Here is a 17,404-nt window from a genome sequence, read left to right on the forward strand (position 1 = left end):
GAGACCTTCAGGTCTACAGGTACAGTAGAAGGAACCTTACTTAACCTTGGAGTTAGGAGAACTACAACTCCTCCTTTCTGTTGCTGTCTCTACAGTGACTAGTCATGGTTCTGGGTCTCAGTTTCCCATCTAGATAGTAGACCTTCTGGGTCTTTAAGATTCCTTCACACCCTGGTGTTCCAGAAGAAAGAAAGTAGGAGAATAGCCAAGAATTCTGCCCAAAATACAGCTGCAAAACCCAGCATCCCCAGCCCACCCTGACTCCAGCCCCAAGACACTGAGTGCCCTTGGAAAAGCTGCTTGAAAAACCAGCCTTCTGTCTTCATTCGCCCGACAGAAGCAGCCACAGAATTAATGAGGTGCTCACCTGTGAGGTGTCCTGGGCCCCCTGGGATGAAAGGCCCAGGATAAACACCACAAGCTGGTAATTTGCCCCAACAGCCACAAGAGGATCCTAAAGCTAACTTGAGGAAAGCAGAGGATCAGCTCTCCATCACAGTGACCCAAGTAAGACCACCTCCGAGATCCACACCAAAGGAAAAGCTTACTTAGACCCCTCTCCAAAGAAAGGAGCTAAGGGAGTGTGGATGGCAGATCAAAAGTCAAATTACTCCCCCAAAGTCACATTAGTTCCTCTGCCCCGTAATAAGGGGAATGGGTTGACAATCTAAGATCCTAGTTTTCATTAAACCCACAAAAACCCCTAAAAGCCTCCTCAGGGTAAAAGACAAACTTAGGGAGAGCAACAGAATGGGACAAGTGGTTTATTAAGTTAAACGAAGCTGGGGAAAAAAAAATATTTCCACTGATTACAGCAACAGTGGAGCTCCGTGTGAAAGGGGAGCATTGAAGGGCAGGACTTTCAAACACACTCCAGATTCTCACTGGGACCGACAGCCTAGGGAGCAGAGAAAGCACCATTGATTCTCCGCCTGCGCAATGAATAAAGGAACGGCCTCACATTTATTTTTTCCAGACCAGGCAAAAGAAGACTTTTGTTCGGGGCTCTTTCCCCTCCGCCCCTCTTGGTGACAATGATTTATTTACCGTTTCCAGGAGCCAGGGCCAAAATGGGCCAAGAACATCATCTCAACTCCATTCATTTCCCCAAGCATCAGAAAAGGCTTTCCTCCCACAACCCAGACTGTATAAACTCCCGTTTAACAAGGCCATACTGAGATCTTAGCAGGCCTTCAGCCCGAAGCTGCCCTTCTCTTTGACCACCTCAATCAGTAAGAGTTTGCTCCCCACCCAAATCTGCTACCTTAGAGTGGAAACTCTTCCATTCTAAGATCACAATGTGCCATGGACTCGTACCTGAGTTTGCAAACTGCTTGGACATCTCATGACCCCCACGCAAGAAACTTCGTCTCTTTTCAATCTCAGTTCCCTCATATGTTAAAAAAAAAAAAGTCTAACTTCCTAAGATTGTTAAGAGGCTCAAAATAGTATAAAGAACCTTGAAAAACTCAAGTGCTATCTATATAAATGCTAGCTATTAATGTTGCTATTAAATAGCATATCTAGTCAGTCAACCCAGGAACATTAGCCATCAAAGATGAGCATTTAAAGCAATACAAATAAAAATCTGACATGCATTTACAAAGGGGTTTCCTGTGTGTCAGTTTCTTGGGGAATCCCTCCTGAAGGGCAGGATTGTTTCATTTTAGCTTCCACATCTCTGACTAGTAGAGAGCAATTAATTAAACATTTGTTGGACTGAATTAAATTGAAGTGGGGCTCAATCCCTGCTCTCAGAGAATTGACAATCTCAATTCATGGGATTAGCATTTTACAAAAAATTCCACTCAAAAAAGTTTTACAACTAATCAATGATTTTATTGATTTCTGTGCAGAAGCTTTCCTAGGTTCTGGACCAGTTAAGGGCCAAGTCTGGCCAGCCCTAACATTTGAAAATGCTCATTACCAGGCAGATAGCCCCAAGAGAGTGAATTTTTGGGTCACAGCATATCAAAGACCATCCATGGAAAATGGATAACATAGTTAAGGGCAGAGAACCTTAAGAAATTACCAATAAAAACAGTGCCATGAAATTTGGGAGATGAATGCTGCTTTTACAAAAAATGAAAAGGCCTGTTTTAATCTATTTTAATAGACTAAGACATCTTATAAAAGGAGGGACTTGAGTCTTTTCTTAAAATTGAGAAGAAGCCATTGGCCATGAAGGGTTAGAGCAAAAGAGGCTCAGTGTGATTCAATGAAGAGAGCACCTCGCTCTCTCTTTGTGAGGGAACCCAGGGAGTGAAACCTTGCCTCTGACACTTATTTCCTGGGTCATCCTAGGTTTCAATTATTTTATCTGTAAACTCTCACTTTAGGATTCTTTATGATTTACGATTCCTATGGCTACAGTATAACTCAGAGAAAACATCCTTTTTTCCTTCAATGCAGAAAGCAGAGCAAGCTCAAAAAGGTCAGAACCCATTCAAGAGGAAAAGTTCACACCTTTGGAAGCACTTCCCAGTATGCAGCACAGGGAACACCTTCTGTTTTACCAATCTCCTTGCAAAAGCTTTTTTAGACTGAATCTCTCCAATCTATGCGACAAGAATGGAAACTGGAATGGATCCAAAAAAAAAGAAAGAAAGGTAAATATTGGAGTATTTATATGTTAAAGTTGGATTTTTTAAATTCACAGTTTTGATAACTTGGGGAGAATTTAGGAAAGGTGATTGCTGACTGCAGTGTTTTTAAATAAAGAAATTTTGAAAGTAGCAGCTCCTTCTACTCTTTCCTTCATCTCTGTCTCTCTCTTTCTCCTTTTCTCTCTCTCTGCCTGTCTCTGTAAACAGAAATCTGAAGGAAAACTGACAACATGAAATATTTGTTTTCTTAGTACCTCCTTCCAGATCTAATGACACTTTGTTGATTTAAGAACATGTATGACATACACAATTTGGCCCACTCACAAACTTAACACATTTGGAAAAGAAATATGAAGGCCTAGGGGGAAAAAGTCCAAAAACAAAATACAAGAAAAGCCGATTCCTTCCCACCTTCTTTCCCTTTTCCCTATTTCTGGGAGAAATACCCCAAAAAGAACAAAAATTCCCTCCATAATCTTTCAGTTCTATTCCAAGTATTTCCTTGTCAATGTGAGACTTTTAAACCCAGGAGAGCTTGGAATTAAGAGAAGCATCAGATGAATTCTGAGATCAGACATGTCCATGGAAAGGTGGGCTTGTGAGAGGAAAACTGGATCCCCAAAAAAGAGGTAAGGGGAAGGGAAGTTGGTAAGACTGTATTCCACGGGCTTTAAACCAGAGTTAAAAGCTAGTTAAGGAGACAAGGAGTCATCATTTGCCTTTCCCTACAGCTCTCCCTCAGAATCTTACTCTCTTTTCCAATATGGTCAGTCTCATAAAAGGACCATCTGTCTGAAATAAGGAGATCCAAGTATAGGCTGGATGTTTTCTCACTGGGCATGAAAGATCCTGGGGGGCAGATCTTTTCGGCTCTTTGGGCTAGAGTTTTCCCATCTGTACAATGGGATTAATAATGTACTCCTTCCCGTAAAGGCTATCCTGAGAAAAGTGCTTTGGAAAATCTTACTGAACTCTAGGAATGAGAGTGATTATTACTATCCTATAAAATTAACCCCAGGCGAAGACCGGCCACTCAGCCGTCCCAGTTGCCCACCAAATCCTGGCCAGTGCCAGCAGCTCAAAGAGAGGAGTGTCTCATGCCAGGCCCAGCGACATGGAATAACTCCCTCCTGAGCAGCGAGGTTTGAATTCCATCCCTGAAACTCCCACCCATCCCCCTCCCCCAGAGAGGGGCTTCTCCTGGGCTAGGCACTGGACAGGACTTTGGTGGGCTTCCCAACTGGCCCGTAATGAGAGAGGGCACAAGGGACGAGCTAGATCAAAGAAGATGAAAGAGAAATCAAAGTCCAAATCCCGGTGCCAATTCGGGGGTGGGGGGAGAAAGAGTATTAACCCATTCCCTTCCGAAGGAGTATACATTCCCCTAAGCCAAGACACCAGAGCAAACCCCTGGTCCTGTCTGGGTGGCGCAGATCCCAAACTTGCGGGCAGCCCCCACCCACCGGACTAGTCCCTCCCTGGCAGGAAGGAGGGGGCAGGGACGTGTGTGGCATTGGGCCGAGCCTGGGCCATCCTGCTGGACCTGCTGCAGCCCGACCCAAACATTGCCATATACGGTCACTCGAGGCGCAGGAAGGGCTGGGAAACCGCCGCTCCAATGGAGGGGGCACTGAACCACAAGCCAGGAGACGGTGGGGTACGAGAAGAGGCAGAGGGCGAGCGGACACTAATCAATCCCCCTGACCCCAGGAGCCCAGAGCCCCAAAGAGACCGGGAGGAACCACGGGGATGCCAGCCAGTGTCCAGCCCTCCTCCCCAGCTCCAGGAGCCTCCAAGCCAACCCTCTGACCCAGCAAATTGCAAACCCCCTTCGCTTCCAGGGGACATATACCATTGGGACACACGGGGCCAGCTCTCAAGAGAGATTTCTCCCTACCCCTAAAAATACTCCGTGTGAGCCAGTAGTCCAGCCAGGGTCACTCCACGATGCCCTCCTGCACACTCAAATAGCAGCAGGGGCCCGCTACGACACTGGGGATTATAGGAACAGCCCCAAATAAGATGGGGCTCCAGCCTCAGGTTAAAACCTACTATTTCATCGCCCCGGCGTTGGACAGATCATAACACTAGGTGCTCCTGGTCAGATCACAATTATACCGGCCTCCCAGTTTGTGCAGGGGAGCACCTCGCTTTCTCCCCGAGCGCCGTCACCTTTCCAACTTTCCCGAAACATTCTCCAGGACGGGCCGGCGTACAGGAGCAGGAAATGGTTTCCCTGCTGTCCAATAGGCTCAGTCTGTGGAATGAGTAGGACTGAGTCTCCATTTCCAACAACAACACCTATCCTCAGTGCCGATGAGCTATTTCCCCCTCCTCCCCTGGGGACAAAATGAAGAAGTCGTGTTATGTTAACCTCCACCCTCCTATCTGTGTTTGTGTGGCCCTAGAAGCCAGGACTCAGCGGGTGCATTCCCTCGCTTTCTCTCTGAATATACACGATATTTTTATCTTTTGGAGAAAGAACTGCAATTTTCATCCATGAGGTCTTCACGCAGCCTTAGCCAACTTCCGCTAAAGTGAGCTTTTCCTTCCCCAGGGCTCCAGAACCACTTCAGTTCTCCCGTTTCTGCCTCTTTCCCAAAGTTTCACCTCTGAAACCACTCACTGTAACTCAGACACCCCGTTCCCCCCGAACCAGACCAAAAACACCGGAGAATCCAGCCCAGAGAAGGCAGAGCACAAGAGGCAAGGAAGAGAGAAGATTGATCTATTCCGTGGGCCCTAATTCAGAAGCTTGAGAACCGAACTTCTCCCTCATGCTACCCAGCCCCTGGGACCAGCTGCAAGAATTATATACATGCATGAGATCACCTTCTTCCCCCAATCCCCATCCAGACTGAATCCGGCCTTCTCAGACAGCCTCCTGGGATGCCCCTATACCGCTTCCCCCCAGCCTCTAAGGAGACTGAGCCTTGGACCTCTTGTGGTCAGAAAGGAAGTGGGCTTTCGCAGGCCCAAGGGCTTCTAGGATGATACTAGCTGGTCTAAATAATCAGCTAACCAAGAGAGAAATAAGTATCGAATGGCTAATTCATGCCATTGTTATTTTGTCAACCTTCCTGTGGGGGGGGGATTGCCATTCTGATTCACCTAAATGCCCTAGAGAGCCCCCCTTTCTGCAAGATGAAGGTAGCACACACTCCTCCAACAGGCCAGTTTCTCCAGCTCTTTTTCCTTTAGGGGGCTGGACTCCCACCCGACACCTCCCCCCTCAGAGCTGGGGCCCTATTTTGTCATTGTCTTTTTTTTTTTAACTCTTGTCTTGGGGGTAGGTTGGCAGGGTCACCTGCTTATTGAAATCTGAGTGCCTGGCCTGGGATGACCAGAGCTCAAATATGCAGTAGCTGTTGAGGACTGTCACAGGTCTGTCAGCTGGGACAGGCCATGGATGTGTTTGTTTGGCCCGCTACTGGGAAGACACAAGGGGAGGCCTGGCAGGGAGGGGAAGAGGGGGATAGGGAGGCCCTGCCGGGCAGCTAGGAATGCTATTGTTTGCTTTCAACCATGACACCCAAAATCTGGAAGCCGCTTGACCCAGGCTTCTCCCCTGCCTCTCACTAAGCAGAGCCATTCCCTAGAACTCACCTGTAGCTATAATCTTCTCTTTAAGAAAAAGAGAAAAAAGCACATGTATTCCCAAACCAAAAACCAAAAGAGAGAGAGAAAACTAGTTGGTGTCTTAATTAATGATGTCACACCGTACAGCCCAGAGCCAGGTGGGAAAATGTGTGTAAGCAAGAACATGGCCTGCTTTTATGCATCAGTGCACAAATCTATATTCCTGCAGTGGGAATGCAGAACCAATCCAAGGAGAGACAGAGAGAGAGAGACACAGAGAGAGAGAGAGAGAGAGAGAGAGAGAGAGAGAGAGAGAGAGAGAGAGAGAGAGAGAGAGAAAGAGAGACAGAGAGAGATTTTAGATTTTAAGAAGGAAAATCCATTTTATAAACAGACAATGAAATAAGTAAGGTATCAGCAAGCAGCTGGGGAGAGCCCAAACTGCCTGCCTCCTGGAAGCTCAGTCCACTCACCTCGGGCAGAATCAGACAATGAGAAAATTCCCAAGAAGAGGAACGCAAACCAAAATTCCATCTCTGGGCTTAGGTCTTCCTCATGTACAAAGGTTCTGTGGCTTCAAAACCTGGAGAAAAGGAATAGGGAGGGAAGGGAGGGAGGGGGAGAAGGGAGAAGAGAGGATTCAACATCTTCTATCCTCCAGACCACACTACAAAACAAAGACCCGAGCCAGGGCTCCCCAGTCACAACCAGCTCTCATCCTCTCCAGATTCCCCCCCCCCAGGAGTTTGCTTTGCCCTAAATCTGGGCTTTCACTGACTATTAATCCCGGGTCCCTAAGAAAGGAGCCTTCTCCACTTACAAGGGGGCAGGCAGGCCCAGGTCTCTCCTCTGGCTGAGCTTTAAAAAAAAAAAAAAAAAAAAAAAGTTGACAAGTTCTCCAGACCAACCAAAAAGAAAAGAAAAAAACCAAAGCAAACCAAACAGACCCAGAAGCTGCGATAGATCAAGGAAGTCTGGGGAGAAAGCCCAGGAGCAAAACTAAGCCTTCTCATTCATCTTGGGTCGAAATGTTCGGCTCAGGGAAGCAGTCCGGAGCCCCCTGCTCAGGCTGGCTCCCAGCTGCATTATCTGAAGGTTGAATTATTCTTAGCAGCCGCTCGCAGCCTCGCCTCCCCTCCCCTCCCCTGAACCACCCCCCCTCCCATTATTTAAAGTTGCACTTGCTGCTGGCTCCTGTCAGAAAGGAAGTGGGGCTCCTGTTTCTTCCAGAGAAACAACAGAAAGAATAGGAAAAGGGAGGTGGGGGGGGGGAGAGAAGGAGAGGGGGGGTTAGATCTTTCTAGGTATCAAAGCCAGACAAAGGGTTTACATTAATTACACTGCGCTCGGCTCCTCTACCTCTCACTCTCTAAACACTGTCTGAATTCCTGGCCCTTGTAAACTCCCTGTTGTAAGCACTCCGTGCCCCGGGGACACACAACAAGAAGGCAGTCGGTCCAACAAGAAGAATAATCGCACCGGCCATTAGCTTACAAATTTGCACCAGAAGTTCTTGAACGTGGAGAAAAAGACTTGGGGGGAGGGGGGAGTGGAAAGAGGGGGAGGATATTGGAGGCTCTGCCCCCAGGCCAGGGGCAGACCTAGCCCACGTGGGGGGGAGGGAGCAGAGGGAGGGAGCGAAAGAGATGTAACCGGTTTCCAGTCATTGGAAGGAGAAAGGAGTGAGCTTGAAAAGGTGGGTTAAAAAAAAAAAATACGGTGGAGATCCCTAGCCTGGGGGAGAACAAGCTGGCTCAGTGTGACCTCGGCATGTGTGAAGAAAGTGGATTTCCTCAGTCCTCCCTCTCCCCTAACACACACACACACACACACACACACACACACACACACACACACACACACTGCTGTTACTGGGAAAATCAGGACCAATTCCTGAAGAACTGGGGAGACCCCCCCAAAGAGATCATGGTTACAGCCCCCAGACCATGCCCTCAAGGGGAACTGCTACCCTTACTAAAGGAGTGACCACTGACCACGACTGTTTATTTACAAGAATTGTGTTATTACCCACTCCCATTCATCCACCCTCTACCCCCATAACTAGGGAGCATATTTGAGTTGATTCTCTTTAAGGAAGGAGACCCAAGCAGATAAATTTTGTATTATGGCTGGGAGCTGAAGCTGGGAATCAAAAAGTGGCCCAGGAGCAAGAAAACTGGGCAAACTCTGTCTTTTCAAAAAAATAAGAGATTGATCTGCCCGGTACCTTTCTTCCCTCCGGGCTCGGGGAATCGCTGCCCCAATGGGCTCCCTGGTCTTTCCCAATTTCCTTGGCCAGAACCACCTGCCATCAGCCAAGGCCTGAGATGCTCATTTATGTGAGGAAAACCGAGGGTCTCCAGCGATTAGGAAGGGAAGCACTTGGGAAAGCCCAGAGACCACTGGCTGAGACCGAAGCCTGCCTAAAGTAGGGGAAAATGAACCTCTCATCCCCAGTGACCAAGGGAGACCTCCCACTAAGAATCAAAAATCTTCATTTAGGAGAGAAATTCTGAGAGCATCGGAATCCCCCTAAACCAAGAAAACTTCTGCTCGGGGGTCCCGGGAGAATCAAGAACCCCTTCCCAGTGACAAGAGGGCACCTGCCTGGCTGGAGAATAAACCGGAGTTTCTTCCTGGCCCAGAGACTGCCTGGGATAGTGGAGAATCGAGAAGCTTCAGGGATTGGGGAACCGAGACGTGCTCGGGCTTCCACCGAACGCAGAAGGGATTAAACTGCCCGGGACTAGGACCCCAGAGCCAGCGAACGGGGGTGGAGTGGGGGTGGGGGACTCACCTCTAGCTCCCGGAACGCCCGCTCCGCGGCTCACAGACTCCCGCCCGGGTGTCCGTTCCCGTTCATTCCTGGGACTTCCTCCCACCCTTTTCGCAGCAAATTCAGGCTCCTCAGTCTCTCTCTGCGGGCAGCGAGATCCTCATTGTAGCCTCGGTTCTTCCGCCCTCCCGAGCGGGGCTAAGGCAGGCGGGGCGAGCCGAAGCGAGGGCGGCGCAGCGGGGGCACTCACTACCTGGCGTACTCCGTCCGCTCGCTTGCCTGCCGGCCTGCCTGCCTTTCCCTCCCGCGGGGTCGGGGCCAGAGCTGGGGCCGGGTCCGAGGGGGCGGAGGCAGCAGGCGGCGGGAGCCCAGCTCCTCCCCGGCGGGGGGTGGGGACGGGACGGGGCGGGGCTGGGCAGGCTGAGGGCAGGAGCCCCCAGGGCGCGCCCAGAGATACCTGCGGCGGCCCCGGCCGCGGCGCCCCCGGCGAGCCCCGAGGCTCTCTCGGGCTCGGGCACAGCCGGGCGCTGGATTATCACCGCCCGAAGGGCGCCGACCAGGTGCGAGAGCTCGCGGAGGGGCCGGGGAGGTTCCTCCGGACCGCAGACACGCACGCCCGCACCGGCCACTGCCCTGCCCAGCCCTGCCCTGCCCAGCCTCCGGGCCCGGCTTCCCCCACGCAGCTGGCCCCGGGACGGATGTGGCGGGGATGTCGGCGCGGAGTCGGGGTGGAGGGTGAGGGGTCCGGCAGCGCCGAAGAGGGGGAAGAGGAGAGCTCGGGACGCCGAGCCCTAGGGAGACGGGCCAGGCCGGGCGGGGGAGCGCCGGGCAGACGTGGGCAGAAAGTAGGGAAAAGTTGGAGGCGCGCAGCCGGCGAGAAGCGACCTTCCCCGCGGGGCTTTGTGGCTCTGGCCGAGCGCGACCCGGCCCCGGCGCCCGCCCTGCTCCGCCCCGCTACAAAACTTTCCGCCAATCGGAAGGCGCCGCCCCTCCCCTCTTTCTCTCGGACTCGCTCCCTCCCGCAGGTTAACCCTTATAGAGCGGGGCGGGCAGCGCTGCAGGTCCCCCCAGTGCAGCGCAAAGGCGCAGGTCACCCCCTGCTGCCCGGAGCTGGCCATAGCTCCCTCCTGGGCTCTGTGAGTCAGAGCGAAAAGGAGGAGGAGGAGGAAGAGGAAGGAAGACGGGGAGGAGGAGGAAAGAGGAAGGAAGAGAAAGAGGAAAAGGAGGAGGAGGAGAAAGTTTGGAAAGAACACTAACTCCAGTTAACTTAAGCAATTTAAGTGTATGACTTTGGGGAAGTCCTTTTTCTTTCTGGGGCTTTATAAAGGATGGATTTGGACTAAAAGACTTCTGTGGTCCTTTCTCAGTCAAAAATCCTGTCACGGAGGAGGAAAAGAAAGAAAAGGAGCAAATATAGCACTTGTACGGCTTGCTAAGGACCTCACATATATATCTCAACAGTGAGGGTAGGAAATTCCGTTGCATAAAATTTATTATCATCTCCTTTTTACAAGTAAGGAAACTGAGAGTCACAGAGATTACTTGACTTGTTCATGGTTTCCTAGCTAGTAAATGACGGCTTTAGACTATTTCTGACCCATATCCAGCACTCTTTGCTCTATCAGCGACCTCAAAGTGTGATTCCCAGATCCTCGAGTCTTTAACTAATTTCATAATTCTATGATGTCATTTGACTATAAAAATACTCCATTTTCCAACTACATATCTGTGTGAGACCAGATTTCTTCATTTATTTCAAGCAAAACACGTAGCAACAGATCGAATGTAGAAGCAAATATGAGAATCTAACTCGTTCACTAAGCCAGCCAATGCCATTCTTTTCATTACATTGTTTTGTTTTGGAAAACGTAATAATGTTTCAAGTTAAATGTGTGGTTTATGTTAACACGTAATGGGCTTATTTAAAATTAATATTTTGGAACTATACTAGTTTTTAATTCTAACATGGTAAACTCTCCATAGATGTAATCCATATAACAAAAATCCTCTCAAGTCCCCAATAATTGAGTGTAAAGGGTTCCTGACATCAAATAGACAGAGTAGCTGCACTACATCCTGCAGTCTTTGTGGAGAGAAACCTGGATCTGAGACTTTTCCCTCAAACCCAGTGAATGATCCCCAAAATTTTCCTTCACCCCCAATTCTTAATCTATTCTTCCAGATTCCAGTCTTCTACCGCCTTTCTTCACCTGCCAAGCACAAGAGGGTTCCTGCACAGTGTGGTAGGATAGAAAAAGCAGTGTGGCATGGGAATGGGGAGACTTGAATTGCAGCTTTGGTTCTGACAAATAATAACTACGAAACTGACTAAATTTCTTCTCTCTGAAGAAATATCCACTTTAAGAAGTATATCCACAAATTATTGTTCTGTAAGAAATGACCAGCAGGGGGATAACTGGAAATTAGTATGGCAGAAATTAGGCAAGGACCCACACTTAACACCATATACCAAGATAAGATCAAAATGGGTCCATGACCTAGGCATAAAGAATGAGATTATAAATAAATTAGAGGAACATAGGATAGTTTATCTCTCAGACTTGTGGAGGAGAAAGAAATTTGTGACCAAAGATGAACTAGAGACCATTACTGATCACAAAATAGAAAATTTTGATTATATCAAATTAAAAAGCCTTTGTACAAACAGAACGAATGCAAACAAGATTAGTAGGGAAGCAACAAACTGGGAAAACATCTTTACAATTAAAGGTTCTGATAAAGGCTTCATTTCCAAAATATATAGAGAACTGACTCAAATTTATAAAAAATCAAGCCATTCTCCAATTGATAGATGGTCAAAGGATATGAACAGACAATTTTCAGATGATGAAATTGAAACTATTATCACTCACATGAAAGAGTGTTCCAAATCACTATTGATCAGAGAAATGCAAATTAAGACAACTCTGAGCTATCACTACACACCTGTCAGATTGGCTAAGATGACAGGAAAAAATAATGATGAATGTTGGAGGGGATGCAGGAAAATGGGGACACTGATGCATTGTTGGTGGAGTTGTGAACGAATCCAACCATTCTGGAGAGCAATCTGGAATTATGCCCAAAAAATTATCAAACTGTGCATACCCTTTGATCCAGCAGTGTTTCTATTGGGCTTATATCCCAAAGAAATACTAAAGAAGGGAAAGGGACCTGTATGTGCCAAAATGTTTGTGGCAGCCCTGTTTGTAGTGGCTAGAAACTGGAAAATGAATGGATGCCCATCAATTGGAGAATGGCTGGGTAAATTGTGGTATATGAATGTTATGGAATATTATTGCTCTGTAAGAATGACCAGCAGGATGAATACAGAGAGGACTGGCGAGACTTACATGAACTGATGCTAAGTGAGATGAGCAGAACCAGGAGATCATTATACACTTTGACAACGATATTGTATGAAGATGTATTCTGATGGAAGTGGATTTCTCTGACAAAGAGACTTAACTGAGTTTCATTGGATAAATGATGGACAGAAACAGCTACACCCAAAGAAGGAACACTGGGAAACGAATGTGAACTATTTGCATTTTTGATTTTCTTCCCGAGTTATTTTTACCTTCTGAATCCAATTCTCCCTGTGCAACAAGAGAACTGTTCGGTTCTGCAAATATGTATTGTATCTAGGATATACTGCAACATATTTAACATATATAGGACTGCTTGCCATCTTGGGGGGGGGGGGTGTGGAGGGAGGGAGGGGAAAAAACGAAACATAAGCGAGTGCAAGGGATAATGTTGTAAAAAAAATTACCCTGGCATGGATTCTGTCAATACAAAGTTATTATTAAATAAAATAAAATTTAAATTAAAAAAAAAAGAAAAGAAAAGAAATGACCAGCAGGATGAATACAGAGAGGACTGGTGAGACTTATATGAACTGATGCTAAGTGAAATGAGCAGAACCAGGATTTCATTATATACCTCAACAATGATACTGTTTGAGGATGTATTCTGATGGAAGTGGTTCTCTTCGATAAAGAGAGTTAATTCAGTTTCAATTGATCAAGGATGGACAGAAGCAGCTACACCCAAAGAAAGAACACTGGGAGATGAATATAAACTGCTTGCATTTTTGTCTTTCTTCCTTGTTAGTTATACCTTCTGAATCCAATTCTCCCTGTGCAACAAGAGAACTGTTCGGTTCTGCACACATATATTGTATCTAGGATATACTGTAACCTATTTAACATGTAAAGGACTGCTTGCATCTGGGAGAGGGAGTGGAGGGAAGGAGGGAGGGAGGGGAAAAATTGAAACAGACGTGAGTGCAAGGAATAATGCTGTAAAAAAATTACCCTGACATGAGTTCTGTCAATAAAAAAATATTTAAAAAAAAAAAAAAAGATCATGGGAAACAAACAAACAAAAAAAAAGTATATCCACTTCACAGGGAACCTTAAAAAACAATATTTATTTAAAGAATTTTCATTACTTTATTTGAACTGTTGTTTCTTTTTTATTTTATTTAGTATTTTATTTTCCCCAGTTACATGTAAAAACAATTTTTAACGTTTGTTTTTAAAGCTATGAGTTCTAGATTCTCTCCCTTCTTCCCTCTTCCCCTTTTCACTGAGAAGGCAAGTGATATAGATTATGTATGTGTAATCATGCAAAATATTTCCATAAAAGTCATGTTGTAAAAAGAAAACAAATACCCCACCAAAAAAAAAAAAAAGATTTCAAGAAAAATAAAAGGTTTTTTTTTTGTTTTGTTTTGTTTTAAGTAAGTTTCAATCTTTATTCAGACACCATCAGTTCTGTCTCTGGATATAGGTAGCATTTTTCATTTTAAGTCCTTCAGAATTGTCCTTGATCATTGTAATGCTGAGAATAGCGAAGTTATTCACAGTTGATCATCTTGAAATATTGCTGTTACTTTTACATAGTACATTTCACTTTTCATCAACTCATGGAAGTTTTTCCAGGTTTTTCTGAGAGCATCCTGCTCATCATTTCTTTTTTTTTTCCCCCTGAGGCAATTGAGATTAAGTGACTTGCCCTGGTCACACAGCTAGGAAGCATTAAGTGTCTGAGATCAAATTTGAACTCAAGTCCTCCTGACTTCAGGGCTGGTGCTCTATCCATTGCGCCACCCAACTGCCTCCTGCTCATCATTTCTTGTCATACTGATCATAATCACAAACCATAATTTGATCAGTTATTGTCCAATTGATGGACATCCCCTCAATTTCCCATTCTTGCCCCCCCTCCCATGAGAAGAGCTGCTATAAATATTTAAAGAGCAATATTGATAGCGCTATTATTATGATGAAGCCCCAGGGACTTCAACAAATTATGCACACAATGTGTAAATGATCTATGTTGTGCAAACATTCGTGTTTCAACTATGGCCTGATGTCTAAGAAGAACCTGATGGGATACCCTGACAGGTGGGGAGAAGAATATGCAGAAAGGTATTTAAGCCAGGAAACAGAAAATGAGGAATAATAGAAAAGACCCCGAATTTGGAGTCAGAAAAGCTGAGTTTGTGTCTCTTACCACCTCTATGAAGTTGGGGAAAGGGAAAGGGAAGAAGCATTTATCAAGCATCTGTTAGGTACCAGACACCCTCCTTAGTACATCACAAATATCTCACAGCTCCTCTGGAAGATAGGTGCAGTTCCTATCCCCATCTTACAATCAAGGACACTGAGGCAGTTACAGGTTAAGTAACTTGCACAAAGTCCCACAATTAGGAAGTATCTAAGTCAGATTTAAACCCAGACCCAGCAGCCTAATCCACTGCACAACTCAATTGCCTTTGCTCAATATCATTCTGTTTCTTCATCTGAAAAATGACAGTATTGAACCAGATGACCTCTGAGGTAGCTTCCCAGCACATAGGTTTATATTATGTGTTTCTAATCGTTGGATTGGCAAGGATTTTGTGCTAAATGGCCTGAGCCTCAAATGCATACAGTCAACCCATAATTACCACCTAGCCACTCCAACCAAAACAAATAACTTACCAGCCCCCAAACGGGGCAGTGTGGTACCATGGAAAGAACACCGAATTTGGAATCAGAAGCCCTGCTTTGAATTGCTATATACTTAACCTCTGTGACCTTCAGTTTCATCACACAAAATACAGAGGGGAAACTATGTTCAATTATAAAATCATTTAAGATCTCTCTTCATTCTAAATCCTATAAATATACCCCACAATTCTCTGTCTTGACCCTAGAGTTTCTCTAAGATGAATGATTCTCCCCCCCACCTTCCCATCCAACATGTGGCACATGCCATTGTGTAGTTGTTTTTAAGGTGATAAATAAATTAATTAATTTTATGCTGTGTCCCCAAACTCTTTTATGATTTTATTTAGGGTTTTCTTGGCAGAGATGCTGGAGTGATCTGTCGTTTCCTTCTCCAGCTTATTTTACAGATGAGGAAACTGAGGAAAATAGGCTTAAATGATTCCATTAAATTGTCTGAGGTCACATTTGAACTCAGGAAGATGAGTCTTCCAGATTCCAGACCCAGTGCTCTCTGCCCTATAATACCACCTAGGTGCCCAGATTTTAACTAGAGTTTGCTATAAATGGCCATTATTATTATTTTTATCCTTCAAATCTAGCTTTGTACTTTAGTTATTGATAAATGGGTCTAGTCCATCACCCTACCCCCACAAGTAAACTATAAGCACATAGAGGGATAGGATTTTGGTTTCTCTTTGCTATGTGTAAAAATAGATTTGAAGCTAGAAGCAATTTCAAAAGTAATCTTGTTGAAAACTCCCCTTTTGCTCCCCTACACACACACCTCTCTGGGACAAGATTGACCTTGTAAAAAAAGTCGTCCCTGATGGGAAAGGGGCAATCACTCAAAAGCCTTGTCTAGATACAAGGAAAGTGAACACCGCAGGTATTTAATTAGCTTTTTGTTCAATAGCAATTCACATCGGTGACTAGCATTCACTCTAAGATTGCATTTGGGTGAGTCAGCTATAGAAATGCATCTCACCTCCAGCAAAGCATGAATTATACTCTCACTCTGCACTGTTCCCAGTACTAGGGATACAATGACCAAAAAAAAAAGGAACAGACTAAAAACAAAACACCTGCATAGTGGTGTGGAAAGCATTTTGTGGACCTTAAATTCCTAGGCATTTAAATGAGTCACGGTTCATCACCATTACAATGGCCCTTTCCCACCCAAACTTCACTTACTTTCCCTCAATCCCTTTCCTTTACAACTCTCTCACACCCACGTCCAAGACTCAACAAATACATTTAAGCAAGAAGATGAAACTGGCCAATCTCAGAGAAAAGACTCCTTCAGGAACTTCCCTCCCCATCCCCAGGGCTTTGTTCCATCATCATCAACCTTATTAAAGTGATGCTATCATCATTTTGGGGGATGGGGAATACGGTTTCTTGGGTATCACTTCTGGCTGTCCTCCCGTCTATGGAGAAGGAGAGAGATGGGAGACTCAGAAGAAATGAGACAGGGTTAGGAAGTTTCTGTAAGGAGATAAAACACCAGGGTCGCAGCATTCATTCCAAGGCAGATTCTGGAGATGTGACATAAAATTAACTAATTAATCTGAATTGCTTAAAGGAGAAGAAGGAACTCAAAATGCAAATTTGAACTTTTTCTAGAGTTTGGCATTTACATCTGCTGTTCTGCATTGCTTTCAATGTCATTTCTTATTTTATAATCTCCTTTCATCCCTATAGCTCCCCAGAGACAAGTCTGGGTTCTCCAATGCAGTCACCATGTGATGTTGTATATTTTAAGTCCTTGTATCTGTAGATATCTCTTCCTCTGCCAGATTGCGAGCTCCCTGAGGGCAGTGATTTGGTCTTATGTGAACTGTGTGTCTCCTCCAGAATCAGCTATGATACTCTCCATACGTTAGGAACTTCGTAAATGTTTATGAATTGAATCAAAGATCTTGGAGGCTGCAAATCTGTCCTATTTCAAGATTCAAAATTCTATAATGAATTTACCTGGCTCAGTACCATGGCTCCGCCACTTATCATCTTCAGCAGCAGCATTCATCATCCTCATCATTGGAGCAAATTATTTCATCTCTATGAGTTTAGCTTTTTTCTCTCTTACTATTAATACTTAGCCTTGCTTCCCTCTTAGGGCTCTTGTGGGAATTAAATCTGAAGATGGATGGGCAAGTGTGATAGGAATATGGGTATTTATTTATATTATTTATATAATAATATCAATATATTATTTACAATAATAACTAAAATTTACAGAGCACTTTTAAGGATTACAAAATACTTAACATTGTTACTTCAGTTGATCCCCATAAGAATTCTAGGAGAATGATACTATTATTATTCCCATTTTACAGATGAGGAAATTTAGGCACCGAGCAGTTAAGTGACTTGACCTGGGTCATACAGATAATAAGTGTCTAGGATGTAATAACTATGGTCTTTTTTTATTCTATGTTTAT

The 17,404-nt window shown here is 45.3% G+C and overlaps 1 protein-coding gene across 2 annotated transcripts in view; it reads right to left on the minus strand.

Moving 5' to 3' along the window:
* FGFRL1 (fibroblast growth factor receptor like 1) overlaps positions 1 to 9,208 on the minus strand; it is a 134,161-nt gene extending 124,953 nt beyond the window's left edge. Inside the window, exons 1-3 of one of the 2 annotated variants that reach the window (XM_051965966.1) lie at positions 8,983 to 9,208; positions 7,006 to 7,043; positions 6,659 to 6,768 (exon numbers count right to left, since the gene is read on the minus strand). In XM_051965966.1, the coding sequence (XP_051821926.1) occupies positions 6,659 to 6,719 (61 nt within the window). In that variant the 5' untranslated portion in view covers positions 6,720 to 6,768; positions 7,006 to 7,043; positions 8,983 to 9,208. The remainder of the gene's footprint in view (positions 1 to 6,658; positions 6,769 to 7,005; positions 7,044 to 8,982) is intronic. The other variant, XM_051965965.1, reaches the window with a different exon arrangement.
* Positions 9,209 to 17,404: the final 8,196 nt, after the last annotated feature.

The sequence above is a fragment of the Antechinus flavipes genome, chromosome 6, assembly GCF_016432865.1.
Source record: "Antechinus flavipes isolate AdamAnt ecotype Samford, QLD, Australia chromosome 6, AdamAnt_v2, whole genome shotgun sequence".
In the NCBI taxonomy this organism is placed as follows: domain Eukaryota; kingdom Metazoa; phylum Chordata; class Mammalia; order Dasyuromorphia; family Dasyuridae; genus Antechinus; species Antechinus flavipes.